Below are 19496 nucleotides of genomic sequence, written 5' to 3' on the forward strand. Positions count from 1 at the left end.
CGTTCGGGAAAAACCTGTCCTTGTGTCTAGTTGTTCTGGTGTGCAGTGCTCTATAGCGTCGTTTTTGGGGTAGGAGTTGAAACAGTTTATGTCCAGGATGCGAGGGGTCTATAGATATTTTCACAGCCCTCTTTTTGACTCGTGCAGTATACGGTCCTCCATGGAAGGCAGGTTGGTAGCCATGGTTTTTTCTGCAGTTCTAACTATCCTCTGAAGTCTGTGTCTGTCTTGTTGGGTTGCAGAACCAAACCAGGCAGTTATAGAGGTGCAGATGACAGACTCAATTCCACAAGTTTCCCAGAGTTGCCTTGAAGAAGGAAGCTGTCTTGACTTTGAGGGGGCTCAAAGATCTTGGGAGAAGCTGCTATGCTCGCACATAAGCGGTAGGAGGGAGTGAAGGTTTTCCGGAGAAGCTTTTGCTCACACTGGTTGCCTGCTCCATCAAGAGGCTTAGCAGGGAAAAAAGCGATCGGCATTAAAATACAGCCTCTCTCCCGGTCTCGGTCTCTCTCTCTCTTCTTGCAACAGCCTCAATCGCCAACAACAGCAAGAGGAGAAGAAAGTGGTCACAACTCTGGAGCAGGGAGAAGCCGAACACCGCTGCTGGGTGACAGAGAAACGGCTGAGATGTCCAACCACGATTAAAGTGGAATCCTGAAAGGAGAGTTTTGTCTGTCTCTGCTGGGAGCTCCTTTGGCGTCTTCTCAACCAGAGCCCAACAGGATACAGCAAGGAGTTTGACATTAAAACCTTCCTGACACTGGAATTCTCTTGGATATTATCTTTTTTATTATTATTATTGTTTTTTTCAAACCAACTGTATCGACAGCTGCTTTTTTAAAAAATCCATTTCAGGGAGGGAAAACTTGGGGGGGGGGAATGCTGTTGATTTAATTTTCTTTTTCCTGACACCCTCCCCCCCATTTCCCCGGACGTCTCCATTCTTCTGCTGCTTTGGGAAGATTTGGGTCCTCCTGATGTTTCTAACGGAGCCGTGGATGACCTGCCCGAAGGGCAGAGCTGAAGCCCGGGACTTATGGGACGTGAAGAAAGAGCTCGGGATCTCTTCTGGATTGGGACTTCAAGGAAGGAGGGGGCCCCCGAGGAAATCTGTGCAGTGAAAGGTAAGTGAGAAATGGGAGCTCAAAAGTCCTCGCCGGGGAGATAGGTAGATAGAAGCCATGTGGGCCTATAACTAAGGAGGCAGGAAAATATATATATATATATGTCTTTTCAGCCAATGCTTGAGAAGGAACTCCAAAAACACTAGAAAAACGCTCAAAGTAGCACCGGAATAAGAGAGTTGGAAGGGACCTTGGAGGTCTTCTAGTCCAACCCCCTACTCATGCAGGAGACCCGATGCCTCCTGAAGATCTCCAGTGTTTGGAGCCCCCAACAACTTCTGGAGGCAAGACGTTCCCACTGATCGATCGTTCTCAAATGTCGGGAGATGTCTCCTTAAGTTCTAGGATGGTTCTCTCGTCTCCCATGGGATCTGACTTGAATCTTAGGTTTGTTTAGAAGAAAAACGGAGCGAGTATGTGATGATTCGTGGGTTGGCCTAGGAGAAACTGGAGAAACTCAGATTCGAATTCATCTTCAACCATATTGCATTCGGACAATCCCTCGAGCCAGCCCGTCTCATGGAACTACGGTTAAGGCTCTAAATCAGTGTTCCTCAACCTTGGAAGCTTGAAGATGGGTGGACTTCAACTCCCAGAATTCTGGGAGTTGAAGTCCACCCATCTTCAAGCTTCCAAGGTTGAGAAACACTGCTCTAAACGTAGGTCCCCTCTAACGTAGCTTTGAATGTATAATAAATCATCTGAATCCCCACCATGTCTTTTATTCAGACCAGGGCAGAGACCTCAGCTAGCTTCGTGTCTTAAAGGGAATTTCCTTTAGCCTATGAGTTGGCAAAAAATAATAAAAAAAAAAAAGTCTGCCAGAAAAAAAAAACCCTGAAAAATTCTGTTGTTGTCCCTGCTTATTCTGCCTCTCCAGCAAGGACCTGGAGCACGAGGAACGAGATAAGGGAAGGGGTGGGTGGGTGATGCCTCTGGTTTTGATTTCCTTCTTCTTAACAAGCATTACACACCAGTTCAGGGTAAACCGCCAGGCGCCCCTCTCCTCCTTCACATGTGGTCGTGGGAGAGGATGGGCAAGTGTAGACAGAGAAAAGTAAAGTCCTGCACTTAGGTAAGAAAATCCCAAAAGCGCACATATAAACTGGGGGAAACCAGGCTTAATAGCGGTGGCTGTGAGAGGCATCTTGGAGTCTTAGTGGACAACCAGCTAAATATGAGCCAGCCCTGTGCAGCGGCAGCTAAAAAAGCCAACGCAATCCTAAATTGCATTAACAGAGGGATGCAATCAAGATCAAGGGAGGTACTAATTACCACTCTACAAAGCCTTAGTAAAACCACACCTAGAGTACTGCGTCCAGTTTTGGTCACCACACTATAAAAAAAGATGTTGAGACTCTAGAAAGAGTGCAGAGAAGAGCAACCAAGATGATGAGGGGACTGGAGGATAAAACATACAATGAACGGTTGCAGGAACTGGGCCTGGCTAGTCTAGTGAAGAGAAGGACCAGGGGAGACAGGATAGCATCTTCCAATATTTGAGGGGCTGCCACAGAGAGGAGGAAGGGGGTCAAGCTACTCTCCAAGGCACCCGAAGGTCAGACAAGGAACAATGGATGGAAACTGATCAAGGAGAGATTCAACCTAGAAATAAAGAGAAAGGGAAAGCAATCAACCAACAGAACAGAAGTTGACTTCGGAGGTTGTGGGAGCTTCATCACCGGAGGCTTCAAGAAAAGATTGGAAAAGATCGTCAGAAGTGGTGTAGGGTCTCCTGTTTGAGTGGGGGGTCAGATTAGATGGCCTATAAGGTGCCTTCCAACTCTTTCAATCTGTTAAAGTCTGTTAAATCTGCTTCAATCATGGGTTTCAGCCACCTGTCAAACTGTGGGTGATTTCTGACGAGGGTTCAAAATTGTTGTCCTGAAAAGAGCACTCGATCCACATCCCAAAATAGTCCACTGGGAGGACTATTTGGGCTTGAAGGAAGGAAGGGGATTGAAGCCAGAGGAGCCAACACCATCAATGAGAGAGCGTCATCCTTGACAAGAAGGCGAAGTTAGCAGATAGAGGCCATGGCTAGGAGGACCTCCCTCCCAGTACTCAGAGAGTAGGCAAAATGGCACCACCATCTTCTAATTAAACCCTAAGAGTACCGCCTTGAGAAGTGGATATCTGGATGCAAAGGGATTGGAAGAGTTTAAGAAGAGATAGGACAACCATCTGTCCGAAGGGTTTTCTGCTTGAACAGGGGGTTGGACTAGAAGACCTCCCAGTTTCCTTCCAACTTTGTTACTCTGTTACGTTCTGTTAAGTCCTACTCCACTCCCCTTGTTGGTAGAAGCAGAGTAGAACCTATAATACCCTCAACACCAAGTAGTAGAATTCAATTCTCTTTTTTCAATTTAAATGGACCTTCCCTACAAGGCAGGAATCACATCCACAAAAACTGCTATATCTCCGTGTTAAAGGAATCTGTGTTTTAGTACTTTAGAATAGAATAACAGAGTTGGAAGGGACCTTGGGAGGTCTGCTAGTCCAACCCCCTGCTTAGGCAGGAAACCCTACACCACTTCAGGCAAATGGTTATCCAACATCTTCTTAAAAATTTCCAGTGTTGGAGCATTCACAACTTCTGGAGGCAAGTCGTTCCACTGATCAATTGTTCTCACTGTCAGGAAATTTCTCCTTAGTTCTAAGTTGCTTCTCTCCTTGATTAGTTTCCACCCATTGCTTCTTCTCCTACCCTCAGGTGCTTTGGAGAATAGCTTGACTCCCTCTTCTTTGGGGCATCCCCTGAGATATTGGAAGACTGCTATCATGTCTCCCCTAGTCCTTCTTTTCATTAAACTAGACATACCCAGTTCCTGCAACCGTTCTTCCTATGTTTTAGTCTCCAGTCCCCTAATCTTCTTGGTTGCTCTTCTCTGCACTCTTTCTAGAGTCCCAACTCTTTAGATTAGAAAGTTCTCCTCTGGCATTGTGCTGGCCAGTGGCTGTATAGATGTCTGGTTTGTCCTAATCCCACCAACCAATAAGAGCCAAGACAAGCCAAACCCTTGGCCATATCATCAACCACATCCTTGATGAGACTGGATCACACGTACGAGAAGAGTAAGAACGCTACCTAGAAAGTGGAAAGGCGTAAGATCTCTCTGAGGTGGCTCTTTATGGCCTAAGGATGAAAAGAAACCAGCTCCAGAGGATGGGTTACATCAAAACCCTTAGAAGGACATGAGGCCGAGTCCTCAACTCTTAAGCGATCTTCTCTAAAGTCATTCGCCTTCTGTGTTTTACCTCGCGTGACCCTAAGGTTGCAAGCTTGCTAAGGCATCAAAGAAATACCTCGTTTTCTTGAGTTGATTACAGAGTTAGAAATGATCTTGTAGGTCATTTAATCCAACCCTCTTCCCCACCCTTGCCCAAGGAGGAGACCCTACACCATTTCTGACAAATGGCAGTCCAATCTCTTCTTGAAAGCTTCCAGGGATGAAGCTCCCACAACTTCTGAAGGCCGCTTCTGTTCCATTGGTTGATTTTTTTTTTTCTCACCGTCAGAAAATTTTGCCTTCTTTCTAGGTTGAATCTCTCCTTGTTCACTTTCCATCCATTATTCCTTGTCTGGCCTTCAGGTGCTTTGGAAAATAGCTTGACTGCCTCTTCTCTTTTTAAAAATTTCCAGTGTTGGAGCATTCACAACTTCTGGAGGCAAGTTGTTCCACTGATTCATTGTTCTAACATTCAAGAAATTTCTCCTTAGTTCTAAATTGCTTCTCTCCTTGATTAGTTTCTACCCATTGCTTCTTCTCCTACCCTCAGGTGCTTTGGAGAATAGCTTGACTTCCTCTTCTTTGGGGCAGCCCCTCAAATATTGGAAGACTGCTATCCTGTCTCCCCTGGTCCTTCTCTTCACTAATCTAGCCATGCCAAGTTCCTGCAACCGTTCATTGCATGTTTTAGCCTCCAGTCCCCATGTTATTATTCACGATTAATGTCAGAATTATTTTTAATTTATTGTATGTCTATTGCTGGTCAATGACCGTAATAAAGTTTTATTCTATTCTATTCTATTCTATTCTACATGTCAGCACTTCAACCTGCATTTACTCTAGTGCTGACATAAGAAGGAGAAGCGAAGGCGTCTGGAAAGGGACGTTTGACTTTTCACCTACTTGTTTTCCCTGGAGATAATATCCCCTAGGAGATGGGATGGGAGGGGGGAAATTCCTTTGAGCTGGAGTAGATTAAGGGTAGAATGACTTGGAAGATGGCCAATGAGTGCAGGGGAGTGGGGAACAGAAAGGGAGGGTTTGGGGGCTGGAAGTCAGTGTTGGCTTCGATTGGAGTTGGGTTTAGAATGTTGTGCTTAAAAAATAGGAGTTTTTCTTCAAAGACTTTGTTCAAAATGCAATTTATTTGAGACGACCTCGAAACTTGACACTACATGCACACACATCCCAGTTTGAACACTTGGTGCCGAAAAGGTTCGCCATCATTGCTATATACCATTTCAGACAAATGATGCTACAGTCTCTTCTTAAAAACCTCCACAACTTCTGGAGGCAAACCGTTCCGCTGATTAATTTTTTTCACTGTCAGGAAATTTCTCCTCAGTTCTCGGTTGCTTCTCTCCTTGATTAGTTTCCACCCATTGCTTCTTGTCCTGCCTTCAGGTGCTTTGGAGAATAGGTTGATTCCCCAATGGTGGGATTCAGCCAGTTTGCACCACTTCGGGAGAACCGGTTGTTAACTTTCTGAGCAGTTTGGAAAACTGGTTGTTGGAAGAAATCATTAGGGCAGAGAACCGGTTGTTAAATTACTTAAATCCCACCACTGTTGAGCCCCTCTTCTTTGTGGCAGCCCCTCAAATATTGGAAGACTGCTATCATGTCACCCCTAATCCTCCTTTTTTATTAAACAAGGCATACCCAATTCCAATTTTACTCTGAGAAGAGAAAGCCACGAGGCCAATCCCGTCCCGTCCCACATCCCCCATTCCTCACTTCCATTCTTTAATTTGCAAGATGAGAGAATTTTAATTCGGGAGACACTCATTGCTAACCTCTGTTATAACGATGAGGATATCAATGGCTGTTTGGAACACTAAGCACAGCGATTTTTAGAAGAGTGTCCTAATAATAAGCATGAGAAATAATGTATTACATATTAGAAATTTTCTGACAGTGAGAACAATGGATCAGCGGGACAGCTTGCCTCCCAGAGTTGTGGGAGGTTTTCAAAAATAGATTGGACAACCGTTTGACTAAGATAGCATTTGGTCTTCTGCCTTAAACACAGGGTTGGACTAGAAGACCTCTAATGTTTTTTTTTTAATTGGATTTTTATTGGATTTATATACCACCCTACTCCCGAAGGACTCGGGGCGGTGAACAGCCACAGGATAAAACACATAAATACAAAAATTTAAAATAGAATAAAAACAAATTAAATAATTTGGCTGAGACAAATTTAAAATACCCCATAATTTAAAAACAAATTAAAATTTACATTTAAAAAAGGGGAGAAGATTTAGGCCAGGCCAGCTTGATGAAATAAGAAAGTCTTGAGCGCACGACGGAAGGTGCACAGATCCGGGATCCTCCGTATCTCTGGGGGGAGCTCGTTCCATATCATAGGTGACCCCACAGAGAAGGCTCTCCCCCTGGGGGCTGCCAGTCGACATTGTTTGGCCGACGGCACCCGGAGGAGCCCCTCTCTATGGGAGCGTACTGGCCGGTGGGAGGCTATTGGTGGTAGCAGGTGGTCCCGTAGATAACCAGGTCCTAAGCCATGGAATGGTCCCTTCCAGCCACGGAATCTTTACTCTTATTCTTATTAATAAGCATAGAAAATCTCACATCCTTGCAAAAAAAAGAAGCTTCCAAGAAGAGACTGGACTGCCCTCTGTCAGAAATGGTGTAAGGTCTCCTGCTTGGGGTTGGACTAGATGACCTACAAGGTCCCTTCTCCCAACTCTGTTAATCTAACCAAAAACTCTCCCAAACGTTGATGCAAACTTTCCAAATTCGAAATGTGCCTTCAAGTTGCATCCCAAACCTTGCAAGTTTGCACAAGCCTTTCTAACATTAGGACGAGGTGCTGTCCCCTTCATAATTCCAAAAATTATTATTTGGCAAAACGGCAGGCCACACAGTGTATTTCTTTCCCTATCAGATAAGCGTCGAAAAAGGGGCACTAATTTTAAAAGAAGGGTAAGGGGGGGTTGTGGGGAGGAAGAAATCAAATCACACCCAGGGAAAAAAATAGCGTGCCACAGAAATAGGAGCATGCTTGCACAAATGAAGAATGTTAATTTTTCAAAAAAAAAAAGCCCCAAAACACCCTTTTCCTTCTGAGTTATATATTTGGAAAACGCATTCGACTGCCAATGTAATATTTTCACCCCGGCTTCCGTGTTTGCAGCGCGGGGCGACTAGAATAGCTTTTATCTTTAGTAACTGGGTTTTTTTTCAGAAGCACGTCGCAGACAAGAGTAACACCCTGGGCGCTCATTTCAGAGCCATTAAAACAGCGAGGGTGCGATTTTTTGCACGAAAGTTGTAAAAATTGTCTATGCCCCTTCCCGCACCCTGCACCCCGCGTGTGTTTTGATTCCGATTCTGGTTTCAGGCCGCTGCTATGTAAGGAGTGCGAGAAGCTATTTTTTGCCGTCGGTTCTTAGAAAGAAATGTGACGGGTTTATTTACGAGGTGCGTACACCGGAGCCAACGTTGAAAAGAAATAGGCCATGGGAAGTCTTGAGGCTTTTGTGCGGTCTCCAATGTTGTGTCCTTCTTCGAAGGGGTGGAAGACCGTGGATGGGTACCACTGAGGTCTAGTTTTGTGGCCCGCCAGCGGCCTGCGCGGATTGTTGCTGATCCCGACGACGAGGAGGCTGGTGTGGTGCTGCGCCGGCAGCCTGTGCAGCTGGCACTCGAGTCGGACAGTGAGGAGGCTGGAGAAGATGTGGTGCCAGAGGCAGGGATTCAGCCACGGCCTTCAGAACCTCCAGAAGCTTCCATGGGTGAAGAGGAAGAAGAGGAGGAGCCTCTCCTCGATGCATGGGTGCGCAGAGCTGCCAAAAGGCAGGAGTGGCTCCTCAGGAGGAGGTCTCCTCGAGAGTAAGGCTTGGGGCTAATTGGCCACTCCCTTAGCCTATTTAAGAAAGAACGCAGCTTGCAACAAGCTGCAGGAAACAACTTTAGTTCGCTAATCATCGCGTTGAGATTTCTCTGCAACTTTGCTTCTGGGCTTTTTGCCAACTCCAGTAAGACTTTGACTATCTTATCTGTGGAATTCTGGCAGGCTTCTTAAGAACGCTTATTAACAGCCGGCATTTGCTAAAACTGCGTTATTTGAGTAAACTAAGTTTTGTTCAGAGTTTGTGTTGTGCTGTGTTCTTTGGGATCTGTAGCTGGGGCAGAATCTCTAGAGCCTTTCTATGTCTGAATGTCAGCCCCTAAGATGGAAAGTCCATAAATGTGGAAAGTGCGTAAAATAGGAACGACTTTTCCTATTTTAGTCGTTCTGCAAACAAAAAGCGGCTATTTATAGGTGGTCCTCGGCTTACGACCACAAGGGAGTCCCAAATTGCTGTTTGCTAAGTGAGGCATTTGTTCTGGGAGTTTTCGCCCCATTTTACGACCTTTCTCCCCCACGGTTGTTAAGTGAATCCCGGCAGCCGTTCACTTAGTAACGCGGTTGTGAAGTGATTTCTGTCTTCCCCTTTGACTTTGGCTCGTCCGAAGGTCGTCACCCCCAAGACACTGCAACAGTCATAAGTACATGCCAGTTGCCGAGCATCCGAATTCGATTCTCGTGACCCTGCAGCTGTTGCGATGGTCGTAAGTGTGAAAAATGGTCATAAGTCACTTTTTTCAGTGCCTTGTAACTTCGAAAGGTCGCTAAACGAATGGCTGTAAATCAAGAACTACTTATATCACTTTCTAAGCCATTTGCAACAAGACTGTTCCATGTTTTCTGTAGCTTTGCAGATCAGCTACCTGAATGCATTGCATGGAAGTTTACTAACTAAAATAAAATGAATAATAAATTGCACCAAACAGCAGAGAGATATCTTAAAGGCCAGCACGCTGGGTTAATAATGGCTTGAATAAATGCATTAGGCTTTAACATTTCACAAGATCTTTTTTGGGGGGGAGAAGGTTGGTTATTATTGAGCATGCTTTCCTCTTGTCCTTTAGCTAAATTTAGCCAAAAATCTATATATTTTAACCTGCTAGGGTAGATTAGCCCAACAGAGACTTCGAACTGGTCCATCAACCTTCTGTAAGCTGTAGCTTGTTACCCCATCTTTCAAAACCATCCTCAACTGGGATTGCCCCAAATGAAAACCCAGGTTACCAAATTAGCCGGAATCGGTTCTTTGCACACAACAGTAAAAAAAAGAGCAAATTCTGCTTTATAAGTCCCACTAGCTAGGTTCATACCAGCTAACAATCCAAGCCCTTTGGAAGCTGTCAAGCTATCAATCATCCTGATAGACCAGGAAAGAAATCAAAATGGCAGGATCCAAAATATAGCATCATCAAGCGGATGGGTGGGAAATAAAGATATTAAATCCCAAGCAAAAGAATAGTACGATTCGAGTTAAACCACCTTTTCTCTTTATTAAATAAAGTTTTTTTTATTAATTCAATCTTTATCTTAATATATTTAAACGTGTTCGGGGGATGCCTTTCTTCCATTTCTGGGGGTGTTTGCAATAGAAAACATCTTATTTACTTATCTCGAATTGCTGTCAGGGTTCCGGATGCCCTAATTAAATCATGAGCCTCGGGCCAAGCTTCAAAAGAAATCCAGTTATTTATTAAAAGCTTCATGTCGGCACGTTCCCAAATGAAGCCAACTCTGACCCCATGTAATTTACAGCCCCAATCATGACCCCGTTTCCCCCCCCTCCCCCCAGGGTGTGTCATCAATCACATTTGCCAATGGAGCAATTTTGTGTAGAGGTTACTTCCCTCCAGCCGCTGTGGGTAACCCTGGGAGACAGCCTTGAGAAAGATATGTCTGGAATGTGCTGCTGTCTTTGTCTGCCATGCTGCTTCGTCAGTTTCCCATCCCCGTTGCCTGTGGCAACTCGAGAACAGGCCAGGGATGCTTTGCGAGTTGACATTTGCAACGGTTCCTTTAGTGACTATTTGAAGTTACAACGGCAGTGAAAAAAGTGACTTACAGCCGTTTTTCACACTTACGACCGTTGCAGCATCCCCACGATCAAAATTCAGACCTTTGACCACTGACTCATCATTATGACGGTGAAAATGTCCCGGGGGGGGTCACGCGATCCCCTTTGGCGACCTTCTAACAAGCAAAATCAATGGGGGAAGCCAGATTCGCTTAACAACTGTGTTACTCATGTAACAACCGCAGGGATTCACTTAACAAGAAAGGTCATAAAATGGGGCAAAGTTCACCTGACAGCTGCCTCGCTTGGCAACGTCAATTTAGGGCTCCATTGCGGTCGTAAGTCCCGAACTCCCTGTGCTTTGCTGTTTCTCCTGAGTTTCTGAAGGATCTGTCTTCTTTTTGTTGTTAGTTGCGAAGTCATGTCTGACCCATCGCGACCCCATGGATAACGTTCCTCCAGACCTTCCTCTCCTCTACTATCCTCTGGAGTCCATTTAAGCTCACACCGACTGCTTCAGTGACTCCATCCAGCCACCTCCTCCTCTTCTTTTGCCCTCCATCGTTCCCAGAATTAGGCTCTTCTCCAGGGAGTCCTTCCTTCTCATTAGGTGACCAAAGTATTTGAGTTTCATCTTCAGAATCCGGCCTTTGAAAAAGCAGTCAGGGTTGATCTCCTCTAGGACTGACCAGTTGGATGGCCTTGCAGTCCAAGGGACTCGCAGGAGTCTTCTCCAGCACCAGAGTTCAAAGGCCTCCATTCTTTGGCATTCCATCTTCTTGGAAAAACCTTCAAAGCTTACGTGGTTCCTGGGAACCTGTTGAGCTGTTCTTAACCAAGACAGCCTTAATGAAGGAGACAGCTCAGTCCTGAGGGGGGGGGGCTTGTTGTCCCACTGACACACAACCCTGAAAGCCCCTCGCCCCCAGCTTCACAAACCCGGTGCTGCCAACCTCGAGACCTTCATCATCTCCTCCCAGAAACCTGGTCCAACCTCTGCCAGCAGATCAGCCCTTTCAAGCGCTGTCTTTCGGGATCTGCCCCTTTCTCCTCGGAAATCCGAGAAAAGAGGGGTGACTCTGCCTCGTTCCCCTGAAACCCTGCAATTACGATCTCTGCCTCCCCGCCCCCCCCCACTCCCCAAGCATTTTCTGCAACACCCACTGCCCCTTTTAGATCCTGAATGCGTTGGGGTGAAGAGTGCCTTGTGTCTTCCTTCTGTTTCTTTTTCGACTGAATTTTTTTCCCCCCCTTCCTGGGAGTATCTTTATTTATTTTATTTTTTTAATTTAGTTTGTCAAACATGTACGAGATAATAGGAATAAGTACAAACATATATTAAGGATACGAATAAAAGGAAACATTAGGACAGGGACGGAAGGCACGCTGTGGTGCTCTTATGCACGCCCCTTACAGACCTCTAAGAAATGGGGTGAGGTCAACAGTAGACAGTCTAAGGTTAAAGTTTTGGGGGTTTGGGGATGTAACCACAGAGTCAAGTAGTGCATTCCAGGCATTGACCACTCTGTTGCTGAAGTCGTATTTTCTGCAATCGAGTTTGGAGCGGTTTACCTTGAGTTTGTATCTATTATTTGCTCGTGTATTTTTTTGTGGTTGAAGCTGAAGTAGTCATTGACAGGAAGGATGTTGTAGCAGATAATTTTATGTACTACGCTTAGGTCGGACCGAAGGCGGCATAGTTCTAGGTTGTCCAGGCCCAAAATTTCAAGCCTGGTGGAATAATGGATTCTGTTGTGAGCAGAGGAGTGGAGGACTCTTCTCGTGAAATTCCTCTGGACTCGCTCAATTGTATTAATGTCCGATATGCAGTGCGGGTTCCAGGCAGACGAGCTGTATTCGAGAATTGGTCTAGCAAAGGTTTTGTATGCCCTAATTTGCAGTTCAATATTACCAGAGAAAAAGCTTTGCAAGATTAGGTTAACAACTCTTAATGCCTTTTTGGTCATGCTGTTACAATGAGCTCTGGCGCTTAGATTGTTTGAGATGACTACTCCAAGGTTCTTGACATAGTGAGGGTCGTCTACAAAGTCGTATACGCCCAGCTTGTATTTGGTGGTGTCCCTAAGTATTTTTTGCAGCACCCACCCCCAATTTTAGATCCTGAACACGTTGGGGTGAAGAGTGCCTTGTGTCTTCCTTCTGTTTCTTTTTCAACAGGAATATTTATATATATTTTCCTTGCTGGGGGATCTTGTATGCGGAAGGTGCTTCTTGCTAAAGACTTTTTGATTTATTTCTCTCTTGTGGGGGATCGATTAAACCAGATCCAAAGTCTCTGTGGGGAGAGGGAGGAAGGGAGCAATTTCCCTATGTCCCTGCTAGAAGAGGAAGCCATCAAATTATACTTCAGGAATTAGGACCGATCAAATTTCAGGCCATCCAACGATCGATGGTTTTCTAGGAATTATTTCAATAGTCATTATTTTTTTGGGGGGGGGGATCTCTGCAAACTTCCATTTATTGGCTATTTATGCATTTCAGGGGATCCTAAAGGGAAAAGTGTGGGATGTGGTGGCTCAGTGGCTAAGACGCTGAGCTTGTCGATGGAAAGGTCGGCAGTTCAGCGGTTCGAATCCCTAGTGCCGCGGAATGGGGTGAGCTCCCGTGACTTGTCCCAGCTTCTGCTTCTGCCAACCTAGCAGTTCGAAAGCAGGTAAAAAATGCAGGTAGAAAAATAGGGACCACCTTTGGTGGGAAGGTAAGAGCGTTCCGTGCACCTTTAGCGTTGAGTCATGCAGGCCACATGACCACGGAGACGTCTTCGGACAGCGCTGGCTCTTCGGCTTTGAAACGGAGATGAGCACCGCCCCCTAGAGTCGGGAACGACTAGCACATATGTACGAGGGGAACCTTTATCTTTACCTTTAAAGGGAAAATTGGAGAACAATTGGTTCAAAAAAGCCAATGGGTGGGAAAAAAAAGAAAGAATAAAAGCGGGTGTTTTCGAATAAGACATTTTTATTTTCTTCTGGGCCCTCTCATAACTGTTCAAAAGATGCCGACGAGAGTGTAGATCCACCCCAACCATCAAAGGGGGACAGATGTCCCAGGCAGATGGCCTTCCCGCCGAGAACAGTTTGTGAGGCAGATCTTGTGACTTTGTCTACGCTGGAAGAAAAGTGGATTCAGGGTGTGGGGTGGAAAGAACGGAAGAGCTGGTCTCGAAAAAGAGTTTTTCGGTTCAGGCAGGGATGGGTCACCATCAGGAAATCCCAGCAACGTAACCTGGATAGGGAAGTCCAGAAACCCAGCGGGAAGAAGCCAATTGCCAATCATGGAGACCTAGTGTGGTATAGTGAGGAAGGTGGTGACTGAGAAATTGGGAGATGGGGAGTTCTAGTTCTTCCTTAGGCATGAACGGCAACTGGTTGACTTTGGACCAATCACCAGGAGATGGGGAGTTCTAGTCCTGCCTTAGGCATGAACGCCAACTGGTTGACTTTGGACCAATCACTAGGTGACTGTGAGTTCTAGTCCTGCCTTAGGCATGAAAACCACCCTGGTGTCTTTGTGTCAATCACTAGGCGACGGGGAGTTCTAGTCCTACCTTAGGCATGAAAGTCAACTGGTTGACTTTGCACTGATCATCAGGAGACGGGGAATTCTAGTCCTTGTCTAGGCATGAAAGCCAGCTGGGTGATTTTGGGTCAATCCAGTGGTGAAATCCAAAGTTTTTTTTACTACCAGTTCTGTGGGCGTGGCTTGGTGGGCGTTGTGCGGCTTGGTGGGCGTGGCTTGGTGGGTGTGGCAGGGGAAGGATACTGCAAAATCTCCATTCCCTCCCCATTCCGGGGGAAGAATACTGCAAAATCCCCATTCCCTCCCCATTCCGGGGGAAGGATACTGCAAAATCCCCATTCCCACCCCACTCCAGGGGAAGGATACTGCAAAATCCCCATTCCCTCCCCACTCCAGGGGGAAGGATACTGCAAAATCCCCGTTCCCACCCCACTCCAGGGGAAGGATACTGCAAAATCTCCATCCCCATCCCACTCCAGGGGAAGGATACTGCAAAATCCCCATTCCTACCCCACTCCGGGGCCAGCCAGAGGCGGTATTTACCAGTTCTCCGAACTGCTCAAAATTTCCGCTACCAGTTCTTCAAAACCTGTCCGAACCTGCTGGATTTCACCCGGGGTCAATCCCTCTCTCAGCCCAATCCACTCAAAGGGTGTTGTGGGAGGGGGAAAAACAGGAGGGAGAAGGAATACAAAGTACCTTCACCCCTTGAGTTGACCCAAATGCATTAAAAAGCAGAATAAAACAACGACGACGGGACCATCCACAAACTTTTATGTCTCTGCCAAAGGAACCACACGGCCCTTGAGCCAAAAGAGATTTTTATCTCCTTCTCCTTTTTTTTTTTAACCAAGGGTAACTAATGGAGGCCCTCCAGGCTCGGCCGCTTAAAAGACCCTCCATAAGGAGAGACCTTCCCCTTTTCTTCGCTTCTCTGCAGGGCGCTAAATATCAGCTTTTCTTCGGCCTCTGGAAGAAGAGCAGAGAAACGGTTTTGCTCCATTTAAAAAACAAACACAGTTAGGCAAAAAAGAATATATATATTCCCTCAGGAATATTCTCCTTTTGGGGGAGTGGGGTGGGCTCAAAAGGGCCTAAGTGCTAAGGGTAACCTTGCGGCCTACATTTGCCTCCTGCTTTGAAGACCTCCGCTAATGTGGGGAGGGGGCAGCCGTCTCGAGACCCCCCCTCCCTCTTCCCCCCCACCTGTCCCCATTTTTTTTTCCCCAGTAAAAAAGAAAAGAATCCAATGGTTTGAATCCCACAATTCAACCTCCCCCCACCTCACTCTTCCCAAAAGCCACTGCCAGCTTGTCATTTTTAAGGTGACAGAAGGCAAGCGTTTTTAAATAGACGGGAGATAATCAGGGTTGGCTGGATGTAATTTAATGTTAATTAAAATGTAAACTCGGCAAAATCAGATTTAGCCTCCGGTCAGCTGCTTGGAAAAAAAAAAAAAAGGCTAGGGAAGGGCACTCGGCTTGCAAAATATTCGGTTGCCCACCCGCGATAAACCCCCGTTGGTCAATTCCAGCTTTTTCTTGCCGTTTTACCCCCCAAACCCCTCTTTTCAAAAGTTGCCACAAAAGCAGAAATGATTGGGTTAAAATAAAACAAAGAGAGATTTAATTTAAGGAAGCTTGTTTGAGTTTAAATGGTGGTGGTAGAAGCTTTCCTTCTATGTGGTTTCTTGTGGTTGAAAAGCGACTTGAAACCAGTGGTGGGATTCAGCCGGTTCGCACCACTTCGGGAGAACTGGTTGTTCACTTTTCTGAGCAGTTTGGCAAACTGGTTGTTGGAAGAAATCATTAGGGCAGAGAACCGGTTGTTAAATTACTTGAATCCCATCACTGGAGGGAGGGAGGGGAGGGAGGGAGGGAGGGAGGGAGGGAGGAAGGAAGGAAGGAAGGAAGGAAGGAAGGAAGGAAGGAAGGAAGGAATCTAGTTAAAAGTCAGGGAGGGAGGGAGGGAGGGAGGCAGTGGTGGGATTCAGCCGGTTCGCACCACTTCGGGAGAACCGGTTGTTCACTTTCTGAGCAGTTTGGCAAACTGGTTGTTGGAAGAAATCATTAGGGCAAAGAACTGGTTGTTAAATTACTTGAATCCCATCACTGGAGGGAGGGAGGGGAGGGAGGGAGGGAGGGAGGAAGGAAGGAAGGAAGGTAGGAATCTAGTTAAAAGTCAGGGAGGGAGGGAGAGAGGGAGGGAGGGAGGCAGTGGTGGGATTCAGCCGGTTCGCACCACTTCGGGATCTCCATTCCCACCCCATTCTGGGGCCAGCCAGAAGTGATATTTGCCGGTTCTCTGAACTGCTCAAAATTTCTGCTACCGGTTCTCCAGTACCTGTCAGAACCTGCTGGATTTCACCCCTGTCGTAAGCGCGAAAAATGGTCATAAGCCACTTTTTTTTTGGTCGTAACTTTGAACAGCCATTAAGTGAACCGTCGTAAGTGGAGAACTACCTGTAACCGTCCCTCTTTCTGTTTGTTGTTTTGTTGCAGAGACTCCGCTCGGATCGACCTGCCTGTTTACACCGAAACCTTTTTTCCCTAGAAGCCGAGTGAGACCTTCGAAGGCATCCAGAGTTACTTACAAACAGGCTTAAACTCAGGGATGAGCGCAGGCAGAGTCAACCCTTACAGCATAGTATCCTCCGAGGAAGACGGGTTGATCTTGAGCACCATGCCTGGCGTGAATGGCTTCGGCAACGGTAAGATCCACACGCGGAGGAAATGCAGGAACCGGTTCGTAAAAAAGAACGGCCAATGCAATGTCGAGTTCACCAACATGGATGACAAACCTCAGAGGTACATAGCCGACATGTTCACCACCTGCGTGGACATCCGTTGGAGGTACATGCTGCTGCTCTTCTCCCTCGCTTTCCTGGTCTCCTGGTTACTGTTCGGCCTCGTCTTCTGGCTGATTGCCCTGGTCCACGGGGACATCGAGCAGCCCACGAAAGACGAGACCTTCACCCCTTGCCTCCTGCAGGTGAACGGTTTCGTGGCGGCGTTCCTCTTCTCCATTGAGACTCAAACGACCATCGGTTATGGCTTCCGTTGCGTGACCGAGGAGTGTCCCCTAGCTGTCTTCATGGTGGTCCTTCAGTCCATTCTAGGCTGCATCATCGACTCCTTCATGATCGGCGCCATCATGGCGAAAATGGCCAGGCCGAAGAAGAGAGCTGAAACGTTGCTCTTCAGCCACCACGCTGTGATTGCCATGAGGGATGGCAAGCTTTGCTTGATGTGGAGAGTGGGCAACCTTCGGAAGAGTCACATCGTTGAGGCTCACGTCCGAGCTCAGCTCCTCAAGCCCAGGATCACCGAGGAAGGGGAATACATCCCTCTGGATCAGATAGACATAGACGTTGGGTTCGACAAAGGCTTGGATCGTATTTTCCTGGTCTCTCCCTTGACCATCCTTCACGAGATCAACGAGGAGAGCCCCCTGTTCGGGATTGGTCGGCAGGATTTGGAAACGGACGATTTCGAGATCGTGGTGATTCTGGAGGGCATGGTGGAAGCTACGGCCATGACCACCCAAGCTCGGAGTTCGTACTTGTCCAGCGAGATCCTTTGGGGTCACCGCTTCGAACCTGTCCTCTTTGAGGAGAAAAACCAGTACAAAGTGGACTACTCGCACTTCCACAAGACTTACGAGGTGCCCTCCACTCCCTGTTGCAGTGCCAAGGACTTGGTGGAGAACAAGTTCCTTCTTCCGAGCACCAACTCCTTCTGCTACGAGAACGAACTTGCCTTCATGAGCCGCGACGAGGAGGAAGAAGAGGAGGAGGTGGAGGAAGAAGAAGATGAAGGCAGCAGAGGTTTGGACAATCCGTGCTTAGGGGACCCGCCTGAATTTGATAGGCTGCCAACGACGGGAGGACCTCTCGATCAAAGGTCCTACCGGAGAGAATCAGAAATATGACTCAGGGCCTTCCTCAACGTTTCTTTGGTCTTCTCTTTTCTCTCTGCCTCTCGCTTACCTCCTCAAAACAATAATAATAATAATAATTATGCAGAACAATGCAAAAGTGCCATAGGGATGCCTGAGAATTCGTGTTGGTTTGTCGGGTGTCGCATTTTGTGGTCTTGAAGAAAATAATTAAGTGCAATAATCGCTGAACGGCAAACAGGCTTCAGAATGCCGTCGCCCTCCAAGGTTAGGACATCCCTGCGGGGCAGGTCCCGAAGCGTGGTGGCCCCCGTGGGTTTTGCAACGAAAACAGAGACAGACAGGCACACGTTTCTGAGTTGTATGCTTTGTGCGGGAAGGACAATGCACACTGAGAGGGAGTATAGGCAGGAGTGGGCTTCAAAAATTTTAGCAAGGGGTTCTCTGCCCGGGTGCTGGGTGGGCGTGGCTATGGCGGGCGTGGCCTAGTCAGCCACGGCAGGGGTGGGGTTTGCCCTCCCCAGGCTCCGGAGGCTTTCCTTGAGCCTCGGGAGGGTGAAAATGGCCTCCCCAGGCTCTGGAGGCTCTCTGGAGGCCGGAAATGGGCCTGAACCTCCGGTAGGCCTGTTTTTAGCCCTCCCCGAGCCTCCGCGCGTGCCCTGCCCTTACCTGCATCCAAAATGGGCCACGTGGGGACTCCTGGGAGGGGCGAGGGTGGGGTGGGCGGGGCCAGCCAGGAGTGGGATTTGGGGGTTCTCCGAACTGCACAGAATCTTAGCTCGAGGTAAAGAGGGCTTCGAAGAGCAACCAGGTGAGAGAAAGGGTCAAGAGGTGGAACTCCAGAGTTCGTTCTACCATTGGGTGGAATGAGGAAGGCCCAGATGGGCCATTGCACAAGATGTCTTCTATAGGAAGACTTACGAAGACCTTGGATGGTCAGAAAATTTAGGCTTCCTTTTGCAAGCTAACCTGCTTTCCTCATGTATGTTTCTGGTGGGCTTGTTCAACAAGTCCTAGTAGAAGCTTCCTCAAATCACATTCAACGCCTGGTGAACATATGGATGCTTCCATAGGAGTCTTCTTGGCAATTATATAGAAGTGATTTTGGTCTGGCCTTCTTCTGGGAAGTTTCTAACCTTTGGTGTTCTGGTTTTGGTAGGTTCTCCTCTAAGTTCTGACCAGATCTAGATTTGCTTAGTTCTTAGAGTCTATTTCAGTTGCCAGTTCCATCTCCAAGTGCTTTGAGATCCTGGAGATACACCCACAGATTGCAGCTCTGCAGTGGGGGTTGCGGGTGGAAAATTCTGCCTCGAGAACCCATCGTATCATCCGTTGATGATGATGGGCCCCTCACCCATCGCATCATCCTTCCTCAAAGACGGATGTGCTGGTTTTAAAAACAGCAGATGCCCAAGCGAAACGAACTCGGCTGATTTTTTCCTCCAAGCAAAAGATTTTGGTTCGTCAACAAAAGAGGATATTTGTAGCTCAGGGTTGACATGACAGGGACTTTGGCGCTCGCTGAGCTCCCTTGTTTTCTTGCCGGCCTTTCGTGACCCACACTAGGTAACAGCATCAGTGCTAGAAGGAAGTTGGGTTTGTGAAGAGGAGGGGGAGGGAGAAGGGGAGGAGGAGGAGGAGGGGTGTGGTCCTTGGCCCTTTCTTGGAGAAGTTTCATGACCCAAACTAGGTAACATCCCAATACTGATGATGTTAGCTAGTTTGGGTATTGAAACATCTGTAAGAAAACAGTCAAATTCAGAGAGACCAAGGGCCCCATAATTCTCCTCCTCCTCCTCCTCCTCCTCCTCCTCCTTCTCCTT

General features: G+C 47.2%; 1 protein-coding gene across 1 annotated transcript; it reads left to right on the forward strand.

Moving 5' to 3' along the window:
* The first annotated feature begins 471 nt into the window (after nucleotides 1-471).
* On the forward strand, nucleotides 472-18352 carry LOC117676779 (ATP-sensitive inward rectifier potassium channel 12). The gene is made up of 2 exons (XM_034436560.3): nucleotides 472-1124; nucleotides 16278-18352. Exon 2 carries the CDS (start codon nucleotides 16390-16392, stop codon nucleotides 17704-17706), a length of 1317 nt encoding a protein of 438 aa, XP_034292451.1. The 5' UTR covers nucleotides 472-1124; nucleotides 16278-16389; the 3' UTR covers nucleotides 17707-18352.
* Nucleotides 18353-19496: the final 1144 nt, after the last annotated feature.

Source organism: Pantherophis guttatus, chromosome 14 (assembly GCF_059756535.1).
Source record: "Pantherophis guttatus breed Tessera chromosome 14, ASM5975653v1, whole genome shotgun sequence".
NCBI classification, from domain to species: Eukaryota; Metazoa; Chordata; class Lepidosauria; order Squamata; family Colubridae; genus Pantherophis; species Pantherophis guttatus.